This window comes from Gopherus flavomarginatus, chromosome 17 (genome assembly GCF_025201925.1).
Source record: "Gopherus flavomarginatus isolate rGopFla2 chromosome 17, rGopFla2.mat.asm, whole genome shotgun sequence".
NCBI lineage: Eukaryota > Metazoa > Chordata > Testudines > Testudinidae > Gopherus > Gopherus flavomarginatus.
In genome coordinates this window covers 324,051-350,499 of record NC_066633.1, presented here as the reverse complement: position 1 = coordinate 350,499, position 26,449 = coordinate 324,051, and the positions used below count along the sequence as shown (strand labels likewise).

At 42.8% G+C, this 26,449-nt stretch overlaps 1 protein-coding gene across 1 annotated transcript in view; it reads left to right on the top strand.

The window, feature by feature from the left end:
* RALGPS1 (Ral GEF with PH domain and SH3 binding motif 1) overlaps positions 1–26,449 on the top strand; it is a 356,681-nt gene that overhangs the window by 312,194 nt on the left and 18,038 nt on the right. The window contains exons 14-17 of the mRNA XM_050926720.1: positions 11,235–11,361; positions 12,328–12,479; positions 17,173–17,224; positions 20,098–20,178. Of these exons, the coding sequence (XP_050782677.1) occupies positions 11,235–11,361; positions 12,328–12,479; positions 17,173–17,224; positions 20,098–20,178 (412 nt within the window). The remainder of the gene's footprint in view (positions 1–11,234; positions 11,362–12,327; positions 12,480–17,172; positions 17,225–20,097; positions 20,179–26,449) is intronic.

The window sequence follows — 26,449 nt, the reverse complement described above, 5'->3', positions numbered from 1 at the left end:
TCTTCCAAGACAGATAAAGGAGTGAGCAGGTGGCCATTGGCTAGAACAGGGGTCCTGTGAGCCTGAAGAGGACCAGGTTAAGGTCCCATGCCAGAACCGGTTGTCGCACTTGTGGGTAGAGGCGATCTAAATCCTTCAGAAATGTAATGTTGGAGAAGACGGAGGAAGCACGTTCTCCTGGATGGAAAGCCAAGATGGCTGCCAGGTGCACTCTGACAGATATCACCACCAGGCCCTGCTGCTTTAGGGATAGGAGATAGTCTAGGATGAGAGGTATCAATGCCTGCAACAGGGGTGTGTCACGCTGCTTGCACCAACAGGAGAAACGCCTCCATTTAGCCAGGTACGTGGCTTGAGTCAAGGGTTTCTTGCTGTCTAACAGAACCTGCTGCACTGATTGTGAGCAGAGTAACTCTGATTGAGTTAGCCATGCAGCATCCACGCTGTAAGGTGGAGCGATTGCAGGTCGGGGTGACAGAGCCGTCCGTGGTCCTGTGAGATCAGGTTCAGCCACAGTGGGAGCGTGATCGGAGGCTTTACCGACAACTCCAGGAGTGTGATGTACCAGTGCTGCCTGGCCCATGCTGGGGCGACCAGAATCATGCATGCCTTGTCCCTGCACAGCTTGAGTATGACCCTGTGCACCAATGGGAATGGAGGGAAGGCATAGAAAAGTTGGTCTTTCCACAGAAGTAGGAAAGCGTCTGATAGAGAACCCTGAGAGCGCCCCTGGAGAGAACAGAACACTTGGCCCTTCCGATTGTTGCGTGAGGCGAATAGGTGGACCTGGAGAAACCCCCACCTCAGGAAGATGGAGTGGATGATATCTGGAAGAATCGACCTCTTGTGAGGCTGTAAGGACCTGTTGAGGCAGTCTGCCAGCATGTTCTGGACCCTTGGGAGAAATGACGCCATCAGATGTAGTGAGTGGACTATGCAGAACTCCCACAGGCGAATGGCCTCCTGGCATAATGGGGGACGACCAGGCTCCTCCTTGCTTGTTGATGTAGAACATGACCGTGGTGTTGTCTGTGAGGAGTGCAACACAATGGTCATGTAGGTGCTTGCAAAATGCTTGACACAGTAGGCGTATTGCCATCAGTTCCTGTACATTGATATGCAGAGTCAGCTAGGATGTGGTCCACAGGCCCTGTGTTTGAAGCTCCCCGAGGTGGGCACCCCATCCCAGAGATGATGCGCCTGTGACCAGGTACAAGGAAGGTTGTGGGATGTGAAATGGTACTCCGTCGCACACCAGCATGGGGTCCAGTCACCAATGGAGGCAAGTCAAAACCGATTCCGGGACAGTGACTACCATACTCAGGCTGTCTCGACCTGGTTGATAAACTGTTGATAACCAGGCCTGAAGCATGCGAAGCTGAAGTCTGGCATGCCTGGTTATGTTAGTGGACGAAGCCATGTGCCCCAGAAGGCTGAGGCACGTCTTTACCATGGAAGTGAGAAAGTTTAGGAGGCTGCCAATTATGCTCACCAATGATGCTTGCCATCGACTGAAAGCGTGCGGCCGGCAGGAGAGCGCGGGCAAGTCTGGATCCAGGACCCCAATAAATTCTATTCTCTGGGTTGGTTCCAGAATCGACTTTCCGTTGTTGAGCAGGAGACCCAGCTGGAGGAACGTGCTTACGGCAAATCGAACATAGGATTGAACTTGGTCCTTGGTTTCGCCTCAAATGAGCCAGTTGTCGAGATAAGGAAACACCTGGATTCATTGACGAAGAAGGTAGGCTGCCACGATGGCCATACACTTGGTGAACACCCTGGGGGCCGTGGACAGGCTGAAGGGAAGGACAGTAAATTGATAGTGTTCATGATTGACCACAAAGCGGAGGAAGCGCCTGTGCGGCGGGTAAATCACTATGTGGAAGTACGTGTCCTTCATGTCGAGAGCGGCGTACCAGTCCTGAGGATCCAGTGAAGGAATAATGGTCCCCAGTAAAACCATGTGGAAATTCAACTTTACCATGAATTTGTTGAGTCCGCGCAGATCTAGGATGGGTCGAAGCCCACCCTTGGCCTGGGGGATTAGGAAGTAGCGGGAGTAAAAACCCCTGCTCCTTAGCTCCCTTGGAACCTCCTCGATCCCTCCCAAGGACAGGAGCGTTTGGACCTCCTGTATAAGGAGTTGCTCGTGAGAGGGTCCCTGAAGAGGGATGGGGAGGGAGGATGGGGAGGGGGGGAGAAAGAAAACTGGAGAGAATATCCCTTTTCCTCCGTGTGAAGAACCCACCCATTCTGCGCTGGGTCGGCTGGGGTATATATCCAGTGCCATTAAGGTGCCACTCCAGGACTCCACAGCCGACCCACTGGGTGTTGCTAGGGTAAAAATTCTCCAACAATCGTGCACGCGGCGCTTGCACACCGAATTGGAATCTATATGAGCAAGCACTTGAAGAACTAATCTTTTGCAGTAGCTACAGTTCAAGAGTTAACCCTTCTTGTGCCAACTTTGATGTTTTCCCCAGTCAGATAGATTTCTTCTTTGAAGTTCTTACTTGTAGTCTGTTTTGTAGGTAGTTACGTTATTTGAAAGTTTCAACTGTAACCCAAACCTAAACAGTAAATTCATACTGGCAAGTTTTTCCTAGGCCCCTGTGGCTTTGAATGTCAACAGTAAGTTTTAGCAAACAGAGTTGGTGAATATCAGTTTTATTTCTTACACACACATATGTGAACACACATAGTCTCTAGAGTTAAAAAAAAATAGTTCATTAATTTTCTCCTCAAACAAAAATCAACAAATAAATTAGGAGAAAATATACAGAGGAGCATGAAAGTTGAAAATTATCTCCCTGAAAAGTCTCTGGTATTCTTTCTGTTATCCTAGCCAATGGTGAATAGCTCACCTTTCATGCTTCTCTCTGAACATTTTTTACTAGTTTATTTGTTGATACTTTTTTTAAGAAGAAAATTAATGGACTATAACTTTTTTTTTAACCTCTAGAGACTGTATGTGTTCCTGTGTTTTAATAAAAGGTTGTAAAAGCAACATTCATTTATAACATTTGGAAGATTATTCATGGAAAAATTATGCAAAGGAAAAAACAGTATAATCCTCTGGGATATTAAAGATATGTGGTAAACTTTTCCAAATGCTCTTGCCACAGTTCTCTAAACAGCACTCATCACATTCTTCTGTGTTTCTCAAGTTACACAATGTGAACAGTTTTTTTTAATAATGTTTTGATAGTTTTATACATTATTTTCTTGTACATGTCAGCATAGTCTTGACAATGATGTTGAGAAATAATGAAAACCAAATTTGCCTTTCTCCATGCCAGGTGACTGGAAAATCCTGCTAAAAGTGCTTTGTCTCCCTGAAAGCCATAATGATAGAATAGCAATCATGGTAACAGTATGCACTAGGATAGGGGCCAAGGAGAATAAATAGGAGACTTTTCAGTAGCAGATGATCTCATTTAATGGAAAAAAACACCAAAAATCACTTGATCTCAACTGAATTTAGAGACTGGAACTTTACTGTTGAGCAACAAGGCTAGGCATTTGCAACACACCAAGCAGGGTCTGGGATAGCAGTCTACACTCTGAAATAAAACCTAATAAATTATATGAGCTTTATTCTTTTTACAGAGTAGTCTCTTGCTGGGGGTAATGTTGAACAACAGATTTTTTTTTCAACCAAACCCAAGATTTTTTGGTTGCTTCCCCCCCACCCCCCGGATTCCAAAGACTATTTTTTAATTTGCACGGAAGAAAAAAAAAATGTTTCAGAAGAACAAAGCAACAGATTATATTGGTCAAACCTCCACATGAGAGTAATCTAATCACTAGATTAGAATAACGGATAGAGTCATGTTTGAAGGTTAGGCAAAACAGCAAAGTTCTTTCAGGTTGGGGTGATACCACATTCAAATCAGTAGTCTGCTCTGCTCCCCTTGTCAATGGTGAAATTCACTGTTATTTCTATGGAAGCACTGTTGTTAGGGCTCTTAAATGATATGTTGAAAAGCAACCATGTTGTCAGTTTCAAAAAAGCACCTTGACCCTTTCTGATGGAAAATCTCTTTATGATGTATTTCTACAATGGCTAGCACAATGGGGTTGGAACCGCTTATGCACTACTGAAATACAGATTAATAATAATGGACTAATTTTGATGTAAAATTCAGAGATAGAGCCCTGCAAATCTGTGGATATTCACTTTATATCCAGGGATATCTGCATCTGGATGTGGATATCAGACCATATTTGCGGATCGTGGATCAGATGCAGATACAAATTTTGTATCCACGTAGGGCTCTATTCATAGGCATTCATCTCTGATTGCACATATGCTAAAAAAGCAACTGTGTTGCAAAATTCACTGTGAAGAACACCCGTCCACATGTATGAAAATAAGAGTTGGGCCAATGGGCTCTGTTTTCAAAGGATAACTTAAGCCCCTCTTTACTATTAGTAAGAGTTGTGCAGCCAAATCCTTGAGTTCTCCACTGAAGAATGATTCACTTCTCATGGTCAGCATTAGGGAACTGAGACTCTTAATAGTCACGTACAAGTCTGACAGCTTACTCCTGTGTGCAGGCATTATTATAGCTGGAGCGCTATAGGTTGCATGAGTATTATTATCATTATAGCCAGCCGTTTTCCTTCTCTTGAAACTTTCGTTAACTGTCACAAGCCTTGTGTCTGCCTGAAGGTGACATTTTTTGAAAGTTGGAGCAAATACAAATATTTCCTCCTTTGGGGTAAAAAATATATATTTTCCACATTATAAAAATATAATTGTAATTTTTTAAAATAGCACTAATATCAACAGCTGAAATTGGAAAGCTTGAATTTAGCAGCGGTTTAACCTTCACTGGCACAAAGTGGATTTGAGTCTTCCAGTGAAAAATTGGTTTTGTTTTCATGGAGTTAAGGTTCAAAAGTGTCTTTGTATAGTATAAGTATGCTGTCATACAGTGGATATGATTTTTTTAGCTGCTTTTACCATTTAAATGCATAATGCAGCTGATCTACGTGTGCAGTGAATGTGTGCAGCTTCTGGGCTCTGCATTGATTCGGACTTTTATTCACAAGACCAAGCTTTGTTGATTGATACAATGCTGGTGAGATTTAACTGAATAATTCATGGATCCACAGTTGCAGACCTTTCCTGGGGAAATTTTCTTCCAGTTACAAAGCCCTGTGTTACAACAGTACTGGATAAAATAAATGTTGGGTGCATTGATTTCTGGAGCTGAGTCAAAAATGGCATCTTAAGATATGGATTTTCACTGGGTTAAATTGGGTTCAAGTTTTAACTGTATGCCATAAACGTTTTATGGGCTGTTTTTGGCTTAAAAGCTTAGAAATGTCTTGGTGAACTCTTTCAGTTTTTTGTTTGTTTTTTTATTTGTATGTATGTATCATTACTAATCTGTATTTGGAATCAATTTAGAGCTGATGCATTCTGTTCTGCAAAATCTAGGAAAAAGCCAGATTCTGCAGAAATTGATGTTGGTGATTCAGTAGGGAATATCTTTTCTTCCAAGTCAATACTGACCTCAGTGTTCCAGCATTATGCCAGGGTGTACTATGTTGCTGGAGGGGTCATCTGTAAAATAGGATGTTAAATGGAGGTCCTAGCCATTTATGGATGACAACTAAGGATAATTGTTTACAAGTTCAGTGCAAAATTTCATTAACAGTAGCAATTTAACATTAATTCATAACATGTTCTATTCTTTCAAGAATTATTTCTAATAATTTATTGAAAAATAAACAAATCAAATGAAGAGACTGCTCAAAAACAGGTTCCCAATCCAATATTACTTTCTAATCTAAATGCTTGTACTGTATAAGTAGCTTTTACCGGTACGCTAAAAAGCACCAGACAGTTTCATTGCAGTAAGACAACTATGGTCTGTAGAGGATTAAAATGATTGACAAAAATGGATCAAATTACTAGATGCTAACTATATTCAGTTACAAGTAGACACCCAGGTATTTCATACAAGTATAGTAATCCTGAAATGAGCTCCAGTTGACTGAACATCTGAGGGATTAGAGTACAGTGAACAGCACCCATATTGGTTTGACAGATATTCATAATCATCTTCATTATAGAAGTTTTTTGTACCAGGCAATAAAGCAGGGCCTGCAGTATTACTTTCACTGGATATTTCTAGTTGATCATCCTCAAATTATTTATGTCAATAATGGAATGTAATAGGGTCCACTAATGTTTGAAGAAAGCGTCTCTCAAAGCATTACTTCTAAATAATAAATAAGAGAAAAACTCATATTCAGACAGGGAATTTATATAGTTGTTTGATAGTTAATTTAACTGATCTTGGCTTTGTATCTTTGATTACATTCAGTCTGTACATTGTGAATGACTGCAGAAATTAATAACAGGACTTCTATGGGTTTTATGTGGAAATTTCCAATTTTTTTCTGTATGTAAAGGAATAAAATACCAGAAGGCAAGTCAATATGTGCATTTGATTCTCAAATGTTGCCTTTCGAGCCACACAGTATAAAGGAAGAAGCATGCCAATATGAACGTGTGTCTTGTAGTGTAATAGTGTTCCGACCCTTATTAATTACAGCAAACACAAAAAGTAATAGTTTTTGGGTTTCATTTAAAAGGAATCACTTCTACTTACCCACCTCCCCCCAAAAGAAACTATAAATAATCTACTAACGAGGTGTCAGTCCCCTCCTAAAAGAAGAGCAGGAATTTCCTGTAGGGAGAAGAAACTGCATTTTCTGGGTCCTGTCTCTGCTCAGCATCCTGGACAGTTTGATGAAATATGCATTACTTTCTTTTAAATTTGACTGAATTTAGTGTGGGGGACTGAAATTCTCTATTCATCCATCGAATAGTTACAGCACTGTCAGCAGCCATACAAGCTTCCCCACCCTATCTTACCTCTCAGGATAACCTGTTTCCTGTTCATTCAGTAGTCTCACTACAGATACTACCATTAGGGAGATCAGTTGTGATATGGACCAGTTCATTAGGCACTGGAATTAGACAATAACCTCCTTTCACCAGATGGCATTCACCCAAGAGTTCTGAAAGAACTCAAATGTGAAATTGAGGAACTATTAACTATGGTTTGTAACCTGTCCTTTAAATCAGCTTCTGTACCCAATGACTGGAAGATAGCTAATGTAACGCCAATACTTAAAAAGGGCTCTAGAGGTGATCCCGGCAATTACAGACTGGTAAGTCTAACGTCAGTACTGGACAAATTAGTTGAAACAATAGTAAAGAATAAAATTGTCAGACACATAGAAGAAAATAAATTGTTGGGCAAAAGTCAATATGGTTTCTGTAAAGGGAAATCATATCTTACTAATCTATTAGAGTTCTTTGAAGGGGTCAACAAACATGTGGACAAGGGGGATTCAGTGGACATAGTGTACTTAGATTTCCAGAAAGCCATTGACAGGGTCCCTCACCAAAGGCTCTTATGTAAATTAAGTTGTCATGGGATAAGAAAGAAGATCCTTTCCTGGATTGAGAACTCGCTGAAAGACAGGGAACGATGGTAGGAATAAATGGTAAATTTTCAGAATGGAGAAGGGTAACTGGTGCTGTTCCTCCAGGATCAGACCTAGGACCAATCCTATTCAACTTATTCATAAATGATCTGGAGAAAGGGGTAAACAGCAAGGTGGCAAAGTTTGCAGATGATATTAAACTGCTCAAGATAGTTAAGACCAACACAGACTGTGACAAACTTCAAAAAGATCTCACAAAATGAAGTGATTGGGCAACAAAATGGCAAATGAAATTTAATGTGGATAAATGTAAAGTAATGCACATTGGAAAAAATAACCCCAACCATACGTACAATATGATGGGGGCTAATTTAGCTACAACTAATCAGGAAAGAGATCTTGGAGTCATCGTGGATAGTTCTCTGAAGACGTCCATGCAGTGTGCAGTGGCAGTCAAAAAAGCAAACAGGATGTTAGGAATCATTACAAAGGTGATAGCGAATAAGATGGAGAACATCTTGTTGCCCTTATAAAAATCCATGGCACACCCACATCTTGAATACTGTGTACAGATGTGATGGTCTCCTCTCAAAAAAGATATACTGGCATTAGAAAAGGTTCAGAGAAGGGCAACTGAAATGATTAGGCGTTTGGAACGGGTCCCATGTGAGGAGAGATTAAAGAGGCTAGGACTTTTCAGCTTGGACAAGAGGAGACTGGGGGGGATATGATAGAGGTATATAAAATCATGAGTGGTGTGGAAAAAGTGAATAAGGAAAAGTTATTTACTTGTTCCCATAATACAAGAACTAGGGGTCACCAAATGAAATTAATGGGCAGCAGGTTTAAAACAAATAAAAGGAAGTTCTTCACACAGCGCACAGTCAACCTGTGGAACTCCTTGCCTGAGGAGGTTGTGAAGGCTAGAACTATAACAGGGTTTAAAAGAGAACTAGATAAATTCATGGAGGTTAAGTCCATTAATGGCTATTAACCAGGATGGGTAAGGAATGGTGTCCCTAGACTCTGTTTTCAGAGGGTGGAGATGGATGGCAGGAGAGAGATCACTTGATCATTACCTGTTAGGTTCACTCCCTCTGGGACACCTGGCGTTGGCTACTGTCGGCAGACAGGATATTGAGCTGGATGGACCTTTGGTCTGACCCAGTGTGGCCATTCTTATATTCTTATGTTCACAAGACAGATGAAATAGCAACGACTGTCAGTCACTATGAGATGGTCAGATTTGAACTGGTGCCCTAAGATGACAGGCCCCATATCCCCCTTCTGCTTTCACCCTCCCCAACAAGCCAGCTATTCCTGATGAGTCTGATTGGAACAAGTGCTTTAGAGGTGAAAGGCCTCATAACCTATCCCCAATCTGAGTTATCCACTCCTCTTGTATACATTAAGAAGGGTTCACCATTTTTTTTAACCAGGTTTAGTTTTTAGTGTTTTGGTGTCATAATATCTGCTCGATCCAAGAGCTCTTTTAGTCTCCTCAAAAGGAATTATAATTAGGGCTCCTTGTGTGTCATGGGGGTTGCAGAAGTCACGGATTCCGTGACTTTTCACAACCTCCGTGACTTCTGCAGCAGCTAGTGTGGCGACCAGACAGACAGCACCTAGGGTGACCAGACAGCAAGTGTGAAAAATCGGGACAGGGCTGGGGGGTAAAAGGAGCCTATATAAGAAAAAGCCCTAAATATCAGGACTGTCCCTATAAAATCAGGACATCTGGTCACCCTAGGGCTGCCCAAGTAGCTGGCTCCGGGGCCTGCTGCTCAGGTGGCCCCAGAGACAGCCACACCTGAGGCTGCTAGAGTGGCTCTGCAGCCAACCACTTGGGTGGCCCTGCAGCCAGCTGCACCGGCTGCTGCTGGAGCAGCATGGGACCAGCCTCCCTAGCCTCTGCTCAGGTGGTCCAGGCTGCTGGTGGTCCCTAGGGTGGCCAGAGCAGCTGCTGCTGGTGGCCCTCAGCAGCGACCGGAGCTGGCAGTCCCCAAGCGGCTGGAGCAGCCAGTGCTGGCGGTCCCTGGCAGCAGTCCCCAGGCGGCTGGAGCAGCTGCTGCTCAGCAGACCCTGGGCGGCTGGTGCTGTTAGCCCTGGCATGCCCCCTCAGTGCACACCCACCCAGCAGAGTCCCACCCCATGTTTTAGTGATGCATAGCTCATGGTGACATCTTTGAGCCTATAGTATGGAGAAATTACAATATAAATAGTCTTTCACCAAGGTCTATCTAAAATAAAAAAGTAAAACTCCAGGCTGACAGCTGGACTGGACAGTAAAAAGTCCTGGATCTATTTTATATCAACTCTTTTCCAGTTAGCAGCTCCCTGTTATTAATGGATGCACTGTTCTTTTTTGAGGAAGCAACTGCTCTTTGACTCACTACAGTCTGCACCATGAGCTCTCAGGCCAAAGCAGGAGAAACTGTTGTGGAACAAATCCTATGCCTGTCCTGTTCATGGTGTTTGGTCTGTGTTGCAGATGCCCAGCTGTTCCTGATATTAGCCTTTTTCCAAACCCAACTCTTACACTATGCAGTGGAATGTTCCTCTGCCTCAATTTAGGAGCATTTTAAACCAAAGCTCCTCTGTACGGGTGCTGAAGGCACCTATTTATTTCCAGCACATACAGGCATCCAGAAGTTTTTCCTCCAAACCAAAAAGACATCTCAGCTGTAAACTTGGGGTGAGGAGAGGGGGAGGTTTGGTCAGTTAGACATGGCTTTTCATATCACAGAATTTCCATTACAGTTGGCCCCCAGGGGCCATTTCAGCAGAAAGGCCACATATGCTAAGCTCTCCTCAAACCCTCAAGAAGTGTTCTCTGTGGAATATTGTACACTGGTGCTGCCTGAACTGTACCTGGACTGGGGACAAGCTGAGCAGCCTGTTTCCAAGGCCATCCCTTTAGAATCTGTCACCAGTGTTAAAGTCACAACTAAACAGTTTACTGTGAAACAAAGAACAGCCTCAAGTGCAGTGACCTACCTCCAAAGACATAAGAAGTTGCTAACTATGTTTTTCTCTGCTTCCTGGCCAAGAGCGCTGCAAGCCTCTTGCAGACAGCATTCAGGAGGAGGGATGAGAGTAGTCTTGCATGGTCACCATCGTGACTATGGACCCTGATAAAATCTGGGAAATGAGAAGGAGGATAATTTCCAGTGAGACTTTCCTAAATTCCCAAAGATCACAAATAATTGAGAAATAACACATCTGTCTGGCTGTAAGCTACATGAAAAGTCCCCGCTTTCTCTCAGATATTCATGCTATGAGTCAATATGAGCAAACTGTTTACAGCTGGATGGGGTTTCGAACCAAATTCAGAACATATGTTTTCTTAGACATTACTGCTTACCTCTTAAGCACAAACTGACTTTATGGCCGTGCAAGTTATGTGTTGGCAAATCCCACAGTTGTAAGTGGCCAAGACTTTTTGTGGGAGTCTGTCATTAAAAATATGTGCAGGAATGTTTTGAGGATGACTTCCATTTCCATTTTGCTTTAACTGGATGGATCCTTTATAGAAACAGATGGTGTAACCCAGTAGGCAAGAGATGCTATTTCATAAATGCAGCTGCCTTTTGAGATCTGTAACAATTCAGTTTAAGTAGTGGCTGTTTAATCATGAGACCTTATTTCTGAAAGTCTGCTGGATTTCTGAGCCCTCTCAAAAACAAAGAAAACAATCAAAACCAGCCCCTGAAATTTCTGTTTTTTGCATCAGTTCAGCATTAATTTTTTTCTATTTTTAGGTCCATCAGAGGTGTCAGCAACTGTGAGGTTCAGCAGGAGACCAACTTGTCCTGATGCCTCAGTGGCAGCCAGCCTCCCAACCGCTCCTGTACCAAGACACAGGAAGAGTCACAGCCTGGGAAACAAGTGGGTGCTCCACACTGTCTCAGCCTCTGTCAGTTGAAGCATCATTAGGGATTAATCCAGCAGTTGAAAGTTCTTAGATATTTCAGACAGTTTTCCTCTTATGCCCCTCTCCCATTTCTAGTCCTATAGGAGTGATTCAGGCATTAGTTTGTGTGCTTCAGGATTTTCCAGAAAGATGTCTTAACGCATTTCTGTTGGTTTGACTGATACCATGCTTCCTGCTAGTGCCAGCAAAAATTGGCAATACTCACTTCAGTGCCATTCTTATACTATCCACTTTGATTTGTGTGAATGTCTGATGTGCATAACTGATTTTTAACATCTCAATGATCCATCCAAGGAACATTACAATCTCTTTGGCACCCACTACTGTTCAGAAAAGTTGTGGCCTTTCTGCACTGTATTAGCTGAATTGTATGGGTTAGAGAGAGGCTCCCTCTTTACCATTTACTGAGAAAGCTCAGATCAGTGACAGCATCTCCTTTTCAATTAAAGTTTCTACATCTACCCAATTTTACAAGTGGATGGACTGTGGCAGAGAGCTCATGTGACTTGTCTAGTGTCACAGAGTGTTAGTTGATTAGATTAACTGAGGATTCATTCAGCAATGAATTAGCTGCAGAGCATGCAGTCTTCTATCTATGCTTCTCATCACTAGATTACACAGCCTCTGTACAGCGAGGAGTCAGAACAAATAAATTAAAAGTAATAAATTCCCATCTGCACAAATACAACAATGGTTAACCATACACACTACTAAATCCAAAGCCTGATTAGGTTTTTATGCAGCTTATGTACGAGCAGTAGGAAAATGTGAGAAGTCCCATTTAACTGCATGCTACTAAAGAACTTATTGACATTTATGATCATTGTATGGTGAGGCAAAGTCTGAGTGGAAAAAATGGGAGTGAATGGATGTTATCAGATTACGTGAGAGCTTTTGCTTTTTCTTTCCCAATTTTCCAGTATGATGTGTCAGTTCAGTGTGGTTGAAAGTAAAAGTGCAACATTTCCAACAGAGAAGCCACGCCACCTGCTGGATGACAGTGTCCTAGAATCCCACAGTCCTGTCAGAAACCACACTCTAAACTCCGTTTTCACCAATGGAATTTCCATAGGTAAGAACTCTACGGCTTGCTGAATTCTCTGCTTGTCTATGTCTGCTCCTTTGAAGTATGCAGTGGCACCTATAACTACAGAAGCAGAAAGATTGTTTAGCTTCTAAAAAAAGATTGGTCACTTTTTTGGGAGGAAGTAGATTGGAACCACCTCTCAACTGCCCAGAGGCCTTGTGAACCCACTCAGTTTTTGTGCCACTTAGCTCAACTCATCCACACAGATTTATTCTCTCCTGCTAGAGATTGTCTTGCTAGAACAAGATAGAGAGGGTCTGGGGGAAGTTCTGCCAGTGTCCATGCTGTAGATATATGGGATGTCAAACCAGCACTTTTTACCACCAAAAAGTTCACTAATGAAATGAGAATAAATGTGAGAGCTATTTTTGCACAAGACCCATGTTTTTAACCTGTATTAGTGTAAAGTGAGGGTGGCCTGGGGATTCTCCTATAAGGAAGGCATTACCAGGAACAGATAGGAAGCAGAGTAACCTGAGCAAACCACAGTAAAAAGAAAGGTTTCAGAGTGGTAGCCGTGTTAGTCTGTATCAGCAAAAAGAGCGAGGAGGCCTTGTGGCACCTTAGAAGTTTTTTTGTTGGAGTATTGTGACTTTGGCAATACTCCAACAAAAAACCTTCAAAAACTCCAACGCGAGACTGCAGAATTGGAATTAATTTTCAAACTGGACACCATTACATTAGGCTTGAATAAAGACTGGGAGTGGATGGGTCATTACACAGAATAAAACCTATTTCCCCAAGCTAATTTTTCCCCCTACTGTTATTCACACCTTCTTGTCAGCTGTTGAAAATGGGCCATCCTGATTATCGCTACAAAAGTTTTTTTTCTCCTGCTAATAATAGACCACCTTAATTGATTACTCTCATTTTAGTTAGTATGGCAACACCCATTTTTTCATGTCCTCTGTGTATATATATCTTCCTACTGTATTTTCCACTGCATGCATCTGATGAAGTGGGTTTTAGCCCACGAAAGCTTATGCTTATATAAATGTTAGTCTCTAAAGTACAACAAGTACTTCTTGTTCTTTTTTTTAGTAAAAAGAAAGAAGAGCATTAGTGCAAGATGCTTTTAAGGATGTAGGAACTGTTTAAAGAAGCTTACTGTCAATAATTAGAGCCATAAAACCTTGTCTAGTCTTTCACTGGTTTACTGTAGCTCAAGTCTAGATGGAAGAAAATCAAAGTAACTTATTCAAGATAGGAGAGATTGGGGTTTTCAATCTGCAGTTTTGAGGAAATTAATCTGAAACAAATGTCCATTCTAAAGGCAGAACTGTGCAATAGGGTCATTTAAATTAGTCACCTGATCCTTCTGACATTTGTCCCAGTTCTGGTTTGTTGTAAAGTAAAGCTGAAACAAAAAAGATTAACTTTTTCATTCACTGGTGTATTCCTCATGAAAATGTCATTGTTATGCTGCTTGCAAAATCAAATTGGCCTTAAAGTTAAGGCTGACAGGTTCCTTCCCAGACTAACATGTCAAGATGCCTTGTGATTAAATCAAATATGAAATCTACATCGTTTCAGCCAGAGGCTGAATCTTCGAAATTTAATTTACCTTACTCTTGCCATCTTACTAGCAGCTGCTAGCATATCACATAGTAATACTCCTGAGGGCATTCTGCACCAAAACATTTAAAAATTCTGCGCCAAAAAAATTAAAAATTCTGTGCACAATATTTTAAAATTCTGCAAGTTGTATTTGTCAATAAATAAATGCAGAGGCTCCAGCATGGCAGTGGGGAGCACAGGCCACTAGCTGCACAACGGAGGAAGATCACCCTGCAACGCCCAAGACACGGACTCAGTGGTGAGGCTGCACCCAGCCCTGACACAGGACGAGGCCTGGGCCTGTCCCAGAAACATCCTGGGGCCCTGCCCCTCTGTGCTAGGCACACCAGTTGTGGGCAGGCACGCTCAGCCAGGCAGGATCCAAGTGTGGAGGGGATCAGTGTGGGGGGATTCAGGTGTGGGGTAAGAGGATTCTGTGTGGGACAATCTGGGTGCAGGCAGCTCAGTGGGTGGGGGGCTAGGTGTGGGGGGATTCAGGTGTGGGTAAGAGGATTCTGTGTGGGACAATCTGGGTGCAGGCAGCTCAGTGGGTGGGGGGCTAGGTGTGGGGGGATCTGGATGCACAGGGCTTGTTTCGGGGTTCCAGGTACAGGGGCAATGGGACTCTGCAGGAGTTTCCAGATGAAGGTTCTTGGGGCTCAGCGGAGGGGTCTGGGTGCTGGGGGAGTGGGCTTGGTGGGGTAGGGTCTGGTTGCAGCTAGTTGGCGGTCAGTGGTGTGGAGGTCTGGATGTGGAAGCTCAGGGTGGTGCAGGGGGTGCTGCATCAAGGTGGGGGTTTGAGTACAGGGAGCTCAGTGAGGGGCTGTCTGTATGTGTGAAGGGTTGGGGTCCAGAGGTGGGGGTCTGGGTGCAGGAGGGCTCCAGATGCAGGGGTTGAGGTTCAGTGGGGTGGGGTTCAGGTATGGAGGGATAGGGGGATTCTGGATGTACCTGGTGGAGCTTGCAGGGGTGTCTGGGTATGGGAGGTCTGGATGCACAGGGGTAGGGTGGATGGGGGAGCAGCTCCCTGTATAGTGACCCCTCCTCCCACAGCTGAAGAGTGATAGGGGCAGGCAGCAGGGGAGGATGCTAAGCTTCCTGCAGCTGGGGGAGGTTTCTGGAGGTGGGTCTGACACAGGCCTAGCCACTCCTTGTAGGGGAAGAGGAAGGTCCCATCCTCTCCTGCCTCCAGCACAGCCGGGACTAGCCGCTGATCCCGGCTCAGGGTAGAAGCCACTGGCTAGGGTGTCCCTAGCCCCATGGTGATTTACCTCTCTGCCGGCTGCTTTGGGTGCCTGAAAGGTTGTACCTGCGCTGCTCGGGAATGGTGCGTGACTACTCTTGCAGCTTCCTTTGCTTCCCCCTCAGAAAGTCATTTTTCTGCAGGGAAGCAAAAACATCTGTGTGGGATATGAATTCTGCCAGTGGTGCAAAATTCCCCCAGGAGTAACACAGGGCCAGTAAGTCTGGCCTGTGTGAGACAAGTGCTTCAATAGGGTTCTACAGAAGAAGGATTCTGGTGGAAGCAGGGTGTTATGGGCATAAAGGTGTGACTATGGACTTATCTACACTGCATTAGTCCACACCAGAGGGGTGTAAATTCTAGCACGCACTAGTGTGTCACAAACTAACTGGCAAATGTGGACCCTGCTGCCATGCACTAAAAGTTCACTAGTGCTTGTTTAATATAGTCATGTTTCGAACAGTACTAAGAAGCTGCACGGTAGTCAGCAGAAAGCCAGTATCACAACCAGGCTTGAGTAGTCAGACCTAGTGGTCATAGCCAAATCAAGCCAAGAGCTGGAACCGTAATCAGGAATTAAGTCAGAGGTCGGAGCAAGAATCAAGAGTCAAGCTAGGGGTTGGAGCCAGAATCAGAGGTCGGACCAGGAATCAGCGCCAGAGTCAGAGTCATAAATCAAGCCAGGGTAAGAGCCGGAGTCAGGAGTCCCGAGCCAGGGCTGGAGTCAGATGCCAGGGTCAGGGATCAGGAACAGGACAAGGAAGCAGGATCCAGGGACAAGTCAGAAAAGCAGGGCTTAGTAGTCAAGTGAAAAGGCAGGCTCTGATGTAGCAGCCAGCCAGGAATTCACCCTGTTGCAGAGACCACTTCCTGGGCCTCCTTCTGGTTTAAATAGTGCAGCTGAACCAATCAGAGAGCATGAGCCTCCAGTCAGGACACCCGTGGGTGGTACCTCTGATGGGACCAGGGTTCCATTAGTCTCTCAGCCCCTAGCTACTAGCAGGGTACCAGGTGGCAGCCAGAATGCAAAGGCTGCCTGGGGAACTGCAGACCCAGGTTTAAGACCTGTGGATCCTCACAGGCACTTCCTTATGTGATTTAGCCTATCCCCATAGTAGAAAGGAGATGGACAGGCCAGAAGTACTTTTGACCAAGAAGAGCTTGGGATTTTCACTAAACTTCTGAATTCTCCTTAACCAAGAGGTAAATGCAGGACTGAGAGACAACCCACTCTGCTTTATACTAAGCATTAGCAAGTCACTCATTGACAGATTATCACAAGATCTGTTTCTGCACAGCTGAGGCTGCATTTCAGTCAGATGGCTATTCCAGGGTCAATGGTAAGGTAGGAGTGACATGAGGAGGACAGGAGACCATTGATGTAAATGTCATCAAGCTAACATCACATGGTTCCAAACAGTGACACAGGACTAATATATTCTCCATGTTACAAATTTTGTTGCTTGATAAAAAGGCAGTGACTCTCATCTCTAATAGCTTTATTTTAATTTTTAAATGTTGGGATAGAAATAATCCAAGGTCACTCTACAGGCCTGACTTTATTCTGTCTTCCTGCAGTATTGAAGTTCTGTAGGAGTACAGCAGCATGAAAATTAAAACAAAAGGACATATTTAAACGTTGTATATTTAAAATCAGTAGCAGCCGCCCATTCATCGGAACTACATAGTGACAGGAAGGAGCATGCAATCTATTTCTGAAGTCAGATTTTATCCTGATCTCTAAAGATTGGAACTTTCAGACCTAGCTTCAGTGATCAGTTTCCATAGTACTGTGTCAAAATTTTCCTAGTGATTCCACATTCTTGCAATTTTAATTTTCCTTGAGCTTTTCACTTATCTATATTCTTCCTTTTCTAGGAAGTAGTGAAAGTTCAGAATTTAGTGAGGAGCTGTCTTCAGGGCTTGAAAGGTGAGTTATAACTCAGTGTCTTCATTTTTCCTCACACAATACCACATAAAATCACTAAGGGGCTCGTTGTTTTTAGGGGCTAAGAAACTTACAATTGCCAAAATAGGGATATTCCAGTAACAGGAAAAAATTTGAATCAGGAGATCCTTCTCAAATCATTGATAACTAATTCTTAGGAAGAGAAATGACCAACATTTTGAAAAGAAATGCATCATAAAAATACATATTTTGGATTTAGACTATTCAAAATACAGAACTGCTACTCAACATCAGTGGCAGAATCTGAACATATAATTATAATTTAATTACTACCTTGTTATCAAACTTAGGTTTGTGTGGACCATATTGTTGAAGGGTCTTTAATGTAGCAGAGAAAAGCAGAAGGAGATCCAATGGCTGGAAGGTGAAGCTAGGCAAATTCAAACTAAAAAAAGGGCAAATTGTTGACACTGTGAGGGTAATTAACCGTTGGGACAACTTAGTTGATGGATATGGGGGCTTCTCCATTACCTGAAGTCTTTAAATCAAGTTTGAATATCTTTTTAAAACACCATGCTCTAATACAAGAAGTTATTGGGCTTGATGCAGGAACCTGTGTGATATGGGAGGTAAAAATAGATGGTCACAGTGATCTCTTCTGACCTTGAAGTCTGTGAATCTGTAGCTTTAGGCAAACTACTCAGTTGACCAAAATACAATACATTGAATGATCTGAATATTGTAAATCCATAAAAAGCCTTTTTACAAGCCTCATCACAGATTACAATTCTGAGGTCTCATTCTTATGATTCTAATCATAATGAGGATGGGAAATGTTAAAAATGGAACTCATGTTGGCTGTATATGTTACTAATGTGTAAATTAATCAATCAGAAACTTTGCCTTCAGCAAGCACTTTATTCTTTTCCTCTTCTATCCACCCACTCTACCTCATGTGAACTATCTGAATAAAACTGTGTTTCAGGAAAGGGCAGTAGAACATCTGCTTTGTCCTCGTATCTTTGGGGGTCAATGGAGAGATTGCCCTATAGTTTGCAGGACTTGCTGGATTAAAAGCTTTAAAAATAGTATTATTAATAAACCTTACCATAAATAAAAAGAGACTAGTGCCAAATTTTATTTGTTTATGTGCCAGGCCAAATAATGCCAGAGTGTGTACGTTTTCCTGAATCCCTATGTCTAAACAATGCTCCAATAAATCCAATGCAACTGAATATGTATAATATTAATACATCAATTTTCAGAAGTATAATAAGCTATGTTTAAAGACCCATTTAGATTCCCACATCAGATTGTTCTTGTGATTCTAGATGGCAGGCAGATGCTGAGGAATTTGGGCCTTAGTACATGAATTCTTTTGTAAACTACTGATTAAATCCATACCTGTATATTTTTATATTGAAAAGGGACATTTACTCTTATTTGCCATCAGAGGGAATTATTTTCTGGAGAGTTACCTGTGCTTCTGTTTACAGCATGACTCCCTTTTGTGAGGAAATAAATCTAAGGCGAATCCATATGTCTGAGAAAACCTGGTTTACAGTCCAAATGTTGATTTATTTTGAATCGTAAACATGTTGAATCATCAGCTTGATACTCTAGATCGTACACTAGAATATCCCTTTTGAACTTGTACTGGTCCCAACATAGATTAAACAGTGGGGTTGGGGCAGGCACAGTAGTGTTATTTTTTTTTTCAGGGCATGCATTAGCTACACACATAACAATACAGTGCATGAGCTATTAAAGAACATTTATTATAGCCACAAACACCCATTGACTAAGTTTAGAACTGCTATACTTTATCACGTTAGTCCTTATAGGACTAAAGCTTCCTAAATACAGATTAAAAATAGAGCATACACTTAATTCCTTTCCTCTATAATAGACTTAACGGTGTGCTATCTCTAGCTCAATAAGAAACAAAAATCTGGGGAAAACACATCAGATAATTAACAGAAGATAGGGAAACCACTTCCCTTGCCAAACCGCCACTTCAGGGCTATAGCTACTTGACTGTGCCATACTTAAAGAGTCAGCTCCAGAAAGGTATGCGGGGGGAAAAATCCTGTAAGAGGGCAAACCTGCTCTGGGGAGAATTAGTCGGAAGTCACTTAGGAAAATGTCCCTGCAATAGGAACTGCTTTGGTGTTGTGCCTGTTATCAGCCTATCATATGTATATCATTGAAATAATGAAACCCATTATATAGCATTTATGGGCAAATCCTAAATTCAGTGTCCAATGGGGAGAAAATGGCATTTCAAAAAAACCCTAATTTGTTATTCTATTTGCAATGTCTTTATAACTGTTTGTTTTGGGGGTTTTTGGTTTTTTTTTTTTTGTTTGTTTGTTTCCTGAATTTCTCATGTCAGTTTTCGTATTATGGAAAGAATATGAAACCAAAAGTCAAATTCCTAAATAATGTATTCCCAAAATGAACACTCGGAATAATCCTTCCTTGTTAGAGATAAAAGTGGAGAGTAAGTCCAAGTAAAAGAAAATATCACATTCTGAGCTGTGGAAAACAGATTCACAAACCCATAGATTGTGAATTATTCTTTGCCAGCAAATGCAAGCTGTGTGTGTAGTATTTAGCCTCAACCTGGATCTTTCCCTATGTTTGTTCATTCACAAAGATTCATATTCCATAAAAACATTTTGCACTTCTTACAGATGTCGGAAATACTTGTTTTTATTGCAAATGTGAAAATTAAATCTTTTCCATTTCTGAGTAAATACAGATGCCTTGTAGTCTTACTTAGAGATTTGTATCATATGTCTCTCTCACTTTATTCCTTATATGTTTTGAATGGATGTTCACCACAGCATTTATGGTATTAGAAAAGAACTCATGTTTAAATTTACAAACAGGGGTCGGCTGTATGCCACGCTGGGGCCTAACTGGCGGGTACCAATTCGGAATTCTCCCAGAAGTCGAAGCTGTGTCTACAGGTACAATTAGGTGGTGGGTCTGTTTCTCTCAGCATGCATTGATGAATTTCTCATTTGAGACTCTATATTTTCCTTAAGTAAACCAAATTCATCTTGTCTGCAAAAGTATCACTGGATGAACAAAGTAACTCATTGGGTCTCTTTTTTCCTTCCATTTCTGCACAAAATTCCCATTGAGCTAATAAAAGCTGTATGTGCTTAGCCAGGGGAGAGAAGAATGTTTAGATTCAACCAATAAATACATCTGGCTTCCAGGCTTCAGAAGCTGATTGGTGTGGGCTTCTATGACATTGCATAAGCATGTTTGTCATGAAAGCTGCATGGTTTCTTGCTTTATTTGGGTTTTTAAATATATTAATATGCAAAGGAAGTTAAAAGGATGGCTTCTTGGTCCTTCTTTATAATTTATTTCCTGAATTAAACTAGAAATACTCTTCACATATTGTCTGTTTAAGTCAGATAGAATATAGTGCATTGTACTGATTCTTTTTACAACAAAGAGGTGTTAGCTTAGGCCTTCAGTAAACTATATGGAACACCTGCAAAGCAGCATGCAACACACCCTCCCACAAATCTTATTCACCTGTATACCTCACAAGCATCATACAATGTGGTAGGTAAGACTGGATTCCTGTCCCCTCTAAATTTCTCCAGTTCCAGTGCACTGGGCATACACACACCTAAGTGAAATACACAGCTCATCTACTTGCAGAAGAAACAGGTAAAATAATAGAAATAACAAAAAGGTGAAATTTATTACTTCAATGGAAGTAGGATCAAGCCCTAGACTTTTCAGGAAGCCAAATGCTCTACTTATAGGCCAAGGAGAGACAAAATACAGATTTGCTCAAAGTTGTAGCCATGAGAACCATCCATTACATGTGAACCTCACCTGTACTCCAAGTTTTAACATGAAACTCTTCAAGTTTTGCTGAAAAGTTCCCTGATAGCAGGAAATAGAAATATTAATATAATATGTAAATCTGACTACAGCCACCTGAGCTGGGCTAGTAAAATTTTGACAACCCTCTAACTGCAGGAAGATAGCAGAGAAGATCATGTTGATCCTGTGGCTCAAGATTAAAATACAAAATGAGGAAAGTGGTGATGACCTGTTTTAGAAATGCCCCAAGCGATCTCAGGATCACCATCTCTTAACTGCCCCAAAGCATAACCAATGGCATACCGTGTTTTAGTGCTTAAATTCAGACAGAAATTATCACTGATTGCCATTGCAGGGACCAGTGGAGACAACTATTAATATAGCTGGTTTTGGAAAATATGCGGGGGCTTGTACATGTATGTTTGAGGTATCTGCTTCTGAAAACTACAGACTAATTCAAAGATTCATAGGAGTCAGAGGTATAAAGGACTAATAAATCACTTCTAGTCCATCTCCCGAGGAGTAGAGAAGGACTGTTCACTACAGTACATCTTCTCATAATTTCTTTCTATCATTCCATTACAATGATATATGAGTGCTTTGGCCAGTCTTGCTTTATTGGGGGCTTCCCCCACTTCCTTTCAGAGGCTTTCAGATAATACAGTCATTGGGGGGGGGGCCAGGTTTTTTTGTCATATAAGTACCTAAAGAAGAGAGAGTTCTGGTGCCAAGCCAGTCCTGTTGCCAAGAAGACTTTGCATTCTAAATTTTCTTTTTCTTATTTTATTCCATTACTTCTAGTTATACCCACTTATATATCCTAAATAATTCCTGCCTTTGAAAATACATTCCCTGCATTGGCCAGGATTTGAACTAGATTGCCTGCTGGGGTTTTCACATCTGATTTCTTGGATTCTTTGATGCTATAATGCACATTGTTCAGTTGCCTTTATGAGGCATAGTCAGGTACATTTTATTTCCTTGTGAAAATACACTTAATGTATGTGTGTTTCTTGGAACACTTGTTTATTTGTCCCACACAAGACAGCTTAATTTTTCCAAATAAGCATTGAGCCATTCAGATCATTCAGTTAGTGAAACATTCTTAGAAGCTTTATAATAGAAATTAAAGATAGCCCTTGATGAGGCTAGGACCACAGTCACAGGGGGGGAAAGGATGTTAAATGAGAAAAGCAACTAGACTCCACCCCAGGGGTCCCAAACTAAGGCCCAGGGGCCGCATCTGGCTCTTCAGATGTTTTAATCTGGCCTTGAGCTCCTGCCTGGGAGTGGGGTCCAGGGCTTGCCCTGCATTGTGTGGCTCCTGGAAGCAGCAACATGTCCCCCCTCTGGCTCCTACGCATATGGGCAGCCAGGGGGCTCTGCACGCTACCCCTACCCCAGGTGCCGCCCCGGCAGCTCCCATTGGCCAAGAACCATGGCCGATGGGAGCTGCAGGGGTGGCACCTGAGGACAGGGCAGCGTGCAGAGCCGCCTGGCCGCACCTCCACATAGGAGCTGGAGAAGGGACACGCCACCCCTTCCAGGAGCTGCTTGAGGTAAGCGCTGCCTGAAACCTACACTCCTGACCCACTCCAGTACCCCATCCCCTGCCTCAGCCCTGATTCCCTCCCCCCCCCGCCCTCTGAACCCCTGGGTCCCACCCTCCTGCACCCCAGAGCCCACACCACCAGCCGGCACCCTCACACACCCCCACGCACACCCCAACCCTCAGCCCAGAGCCCCCTCCCGTACCCTGAACTCCTCATTTCTGGCTCCACTCCAGAGCCTGCACCCCCAGCCAGAGCCCTCACCCCCTTCTGCACCCCAACCCCCAATTTCATGAGCATTCATGGCCTGCCATACAATTTCCATACCCAGATGTGGCCTTAGGGCTAAAAAGTTTGCCCACCCCTGCTCTACCCTCATCACTCCAGTTCCTGCAACCATTGTATGACCCCGCTGAGAGCAAATAGGAGGCTGCTAAAAAAGGAAATGTGTGTGGAAAGGAGATCCTTTCTGATCAATTTTGCATTTCCCTGTTTTGAATACAAATTTTAACAAAGCACCACAAAGAAATCAATTACTTTACCTGCAACACCAGAGAAATATCTGTAAATATCCAGCAGAGAGTTTTCATGGACTTTAGATTTCTATGTAAATGTATTTTATATATTTAAATTAAACATAGTACAGAAAACCACCTATCCCATAGGCCCCCTGAAAAATTAAGAACACAATTCAGAATATAAAAAAAAAAAAAAAAATAGGGACAGGGGCAAAACATTAGCTGATCTCTGGCTTCCATTGCAAAACCAGCGTGACTCTGCGAAGCCACAAGCAGTTCACTTGGACCAAGGCCAGAGTCCCATATAGGTGTTGCTTATAGATGGAGTCATAGATTCATAGACTCTAGGACTGAAAGGGACCTCGAGAGGTCATCAAGTCCAGTCCCCTGCCCTCATGGCAGGACCAAATACTGTCTAGACCATCCCTAATAGACATTTATCTAACCTACTCTTAAATATCTCCAGAGATGGAGATTCCACAACCTCCCTGGGCAATTTATTCCAGTCTTTAACTACCCTGACACTTAGGAACTTTTTCCTAATGTCCAGCCTAAATCTCCTGTGCTGCAGTTTAAGCCCATTGCTTCTTGTTCTATCCTTAGAGGCTAAGGTGAACAAGTTTTCTCCCTCCTGATGACACCCTTTTAGATACCTGAAAACTGCTATCATGTCCCCTCTCAGTCTTCTCTTTTCCAAACTAAATAAATCCAGTTCTTTCAGCCTTCCTTCATAGGTCATGTTCTCAAGACCTTTAATCATTCTTGTTGCTCTTCTCTGGACCCTCTCCAATTTCTCCATCTTTCTTGAAATGCGGTGCCCAGAACTGGACACAATACTCCAGTTGAGGCCTAACCAGCGCAGAGTAGAGCGGAAGAATGACTTCTCGTATCTTGTTTACAACACACCTGTTAATGCATCCCTGTTAATGTCTTGTTTACAACACACACGTTTTCTTTTTTTGCAACAGTATCACACTGTTTGTTTTCATCAACATGTATTTATATTAATAATCATATTACTGACTATAGATGAAAGGGTGCTTGTTCATAAATGAATGAGATTGTGCAATAAATGCCATATCACATACATAACCTTTTACTTGTGTGCATTAATCAGTATATGATTGATGTACTTCTGGTAAACAGCATTGGCCTGGGTATATTTTTGGGTATTGAAATTTCAGTGGTATGATCACAAGAAACTAGATAGATACTGGAGGCAGAAAATTCCTAATAGATCATCTCCTACCCACCCTTCTGTAAAAAGAATGTCCCTACTGAATATTTGAGTTTCTTATAGACTCATAGACTCATAGACTCATAGGTCAGAAGGGACCAATCTGATCATCTAGTCTGACCTCCTGCACAAGGCAGGCCACAGAACCCCACCCATCCAATTTTATACAACCCCTATCCCAGGACCGAGTTATTGAAATCCTCAAAAATGGTTTGAAGACCTCAAGCTGCAGAGACACCACCAGCAAGCGACCCGTGCCCCACGCTGCAGGGGAAGGCGAAAAACCTCCAGGGCACCTGCCAATCCGCCCTGGAGGAAAATTCCTTCCCGACCCCAAATATGGCGATCAGCTAAACCCTGAGCATGTGGGCAAGAGTCACCAGCCAGCACCCAAGAAGGAGTTCTCCGCAGCAACTCAGTACCCATCGCATGCAACATCTCCCCGCAGACCATTGAGCAGACCTGTCTGGTGGTAATTCAAGAAAATATGTAGCCATGGAATTCTAGGAATTCTATCTTCTTATTGTGTGACAAAAGGAACTCAATATTTTCAACATTAAAGTAATTTTGCACTGTTACTTAATTTCTGTTCTCTCACCCCATTAGTCAATATGCTTTCATTAATGTCTTTTCATTTCTTAGGTCATTGTCATGAGCTATTGTGGGGCTTTTATGTTGCCACAATTCCATACTGTATTTTGCCAGACTCCTGAATTATTTCTGGATTGCACTAGGATAAAACTCCAAATTATATGTTTTCTCTTGAACTTCTGGAATGTTTTGGCCTCAATATTTACTCTGATTTTTAAGCCGTGTGAGCAAAGCATTGTGTTCATCCACTGACCTCTTCCTGAGCATCAAATATGTTTCCAGTAGTCAGTACTATTGCCTCACCTCTAGGAGCAATCCACAACATTTAGGAGTCACTTTTGGATGCACCAGGCATAATTCTTCACTGCCTGCCACCTTGGGTTGTTAGTTGTACCTATGCAAAGTAGGTATACAAATCCTGTTTTAAAACTATCTTGCAAGACAGTGGAGAATATGGTCCATTGAGTAGTGCTTTGATTACAGAGGGGACAAAAGCCACACTCGGGGAGTGGGGGTATGGAAAGGAGTAGATTGGAACAAGGAATCTGGTGAGACTGGGGTTATGTCTACACTATGAGATTATTCCAATTTTACAGAAACCGGTTTTTTTAAACAGATTGTATAAAGTCCAGTGCACGCGGCCACACTAAGCACATTAATTTGGCGGTGTGTGTCCATGTACCGAGGCTAGTGTCGATTTCCGGAGCGTTGCACTGTGGGTAGCTATCCGATAGCTATCCCATGGTTCCTGCAGTCTCCCCTGCTCCTTGGAATTCTGGGTTGAGATCCCAGTGCCTGATGGGGCAAAAAACATTGTCACGGGTGGTTCTGGGTACAGCCTCACCTCTCCCTCCGTGAAAGCAGCAGACAACCATTTCGTGCATTTTTTCCTGAGTGAACTGTGCAAACGCCATAGCACAGCAAGCATGGACCCTGCTCAGCTCAAGACAGCAATCGTGGACCTTGTAAACAACTTGTGCATTATCGTGCAGTCTATGCTGAACCAGGACCTGCAAAACCAGGCAAGGAGGCGGCAGCTATGGCAGCGCGGCAACCGGAGTGATGCGGACATGGACACTCTGCGCTTTGGAGAACCTGATGGTAATGGGGCAGGTTGTAGCCATTGAACGCCGATTTTGGGCCTGGGAAACAAGCACAGACTGTTGGGAAAGCATATTGTTGCAGGTTTGGAATGATTCCCAGTGGCTGCCAAACTTTCGCATGCTTAAGGGCACTTTCATGGAACTTTGTGACTTGCTTCCCCCTGCCCTGAAAAACCAGAATACCAAGATGAGAGCAGCCCTCACAGTGGAGAAGCAAGTGGCAATAGCCCTCTGGAAGCTTGCAACACCAGACAGCTACCGGTCAGTCGGAAATCAATTTGGAGTGGGCAAATCTACTATGGGGACTGCTGTGATGCAAGTAGCCAAAGCAATCATTAAGCTGTTGCTACGAAAGGTTGTGACTCTGGGAAATGTGCAGGTCATAGTGG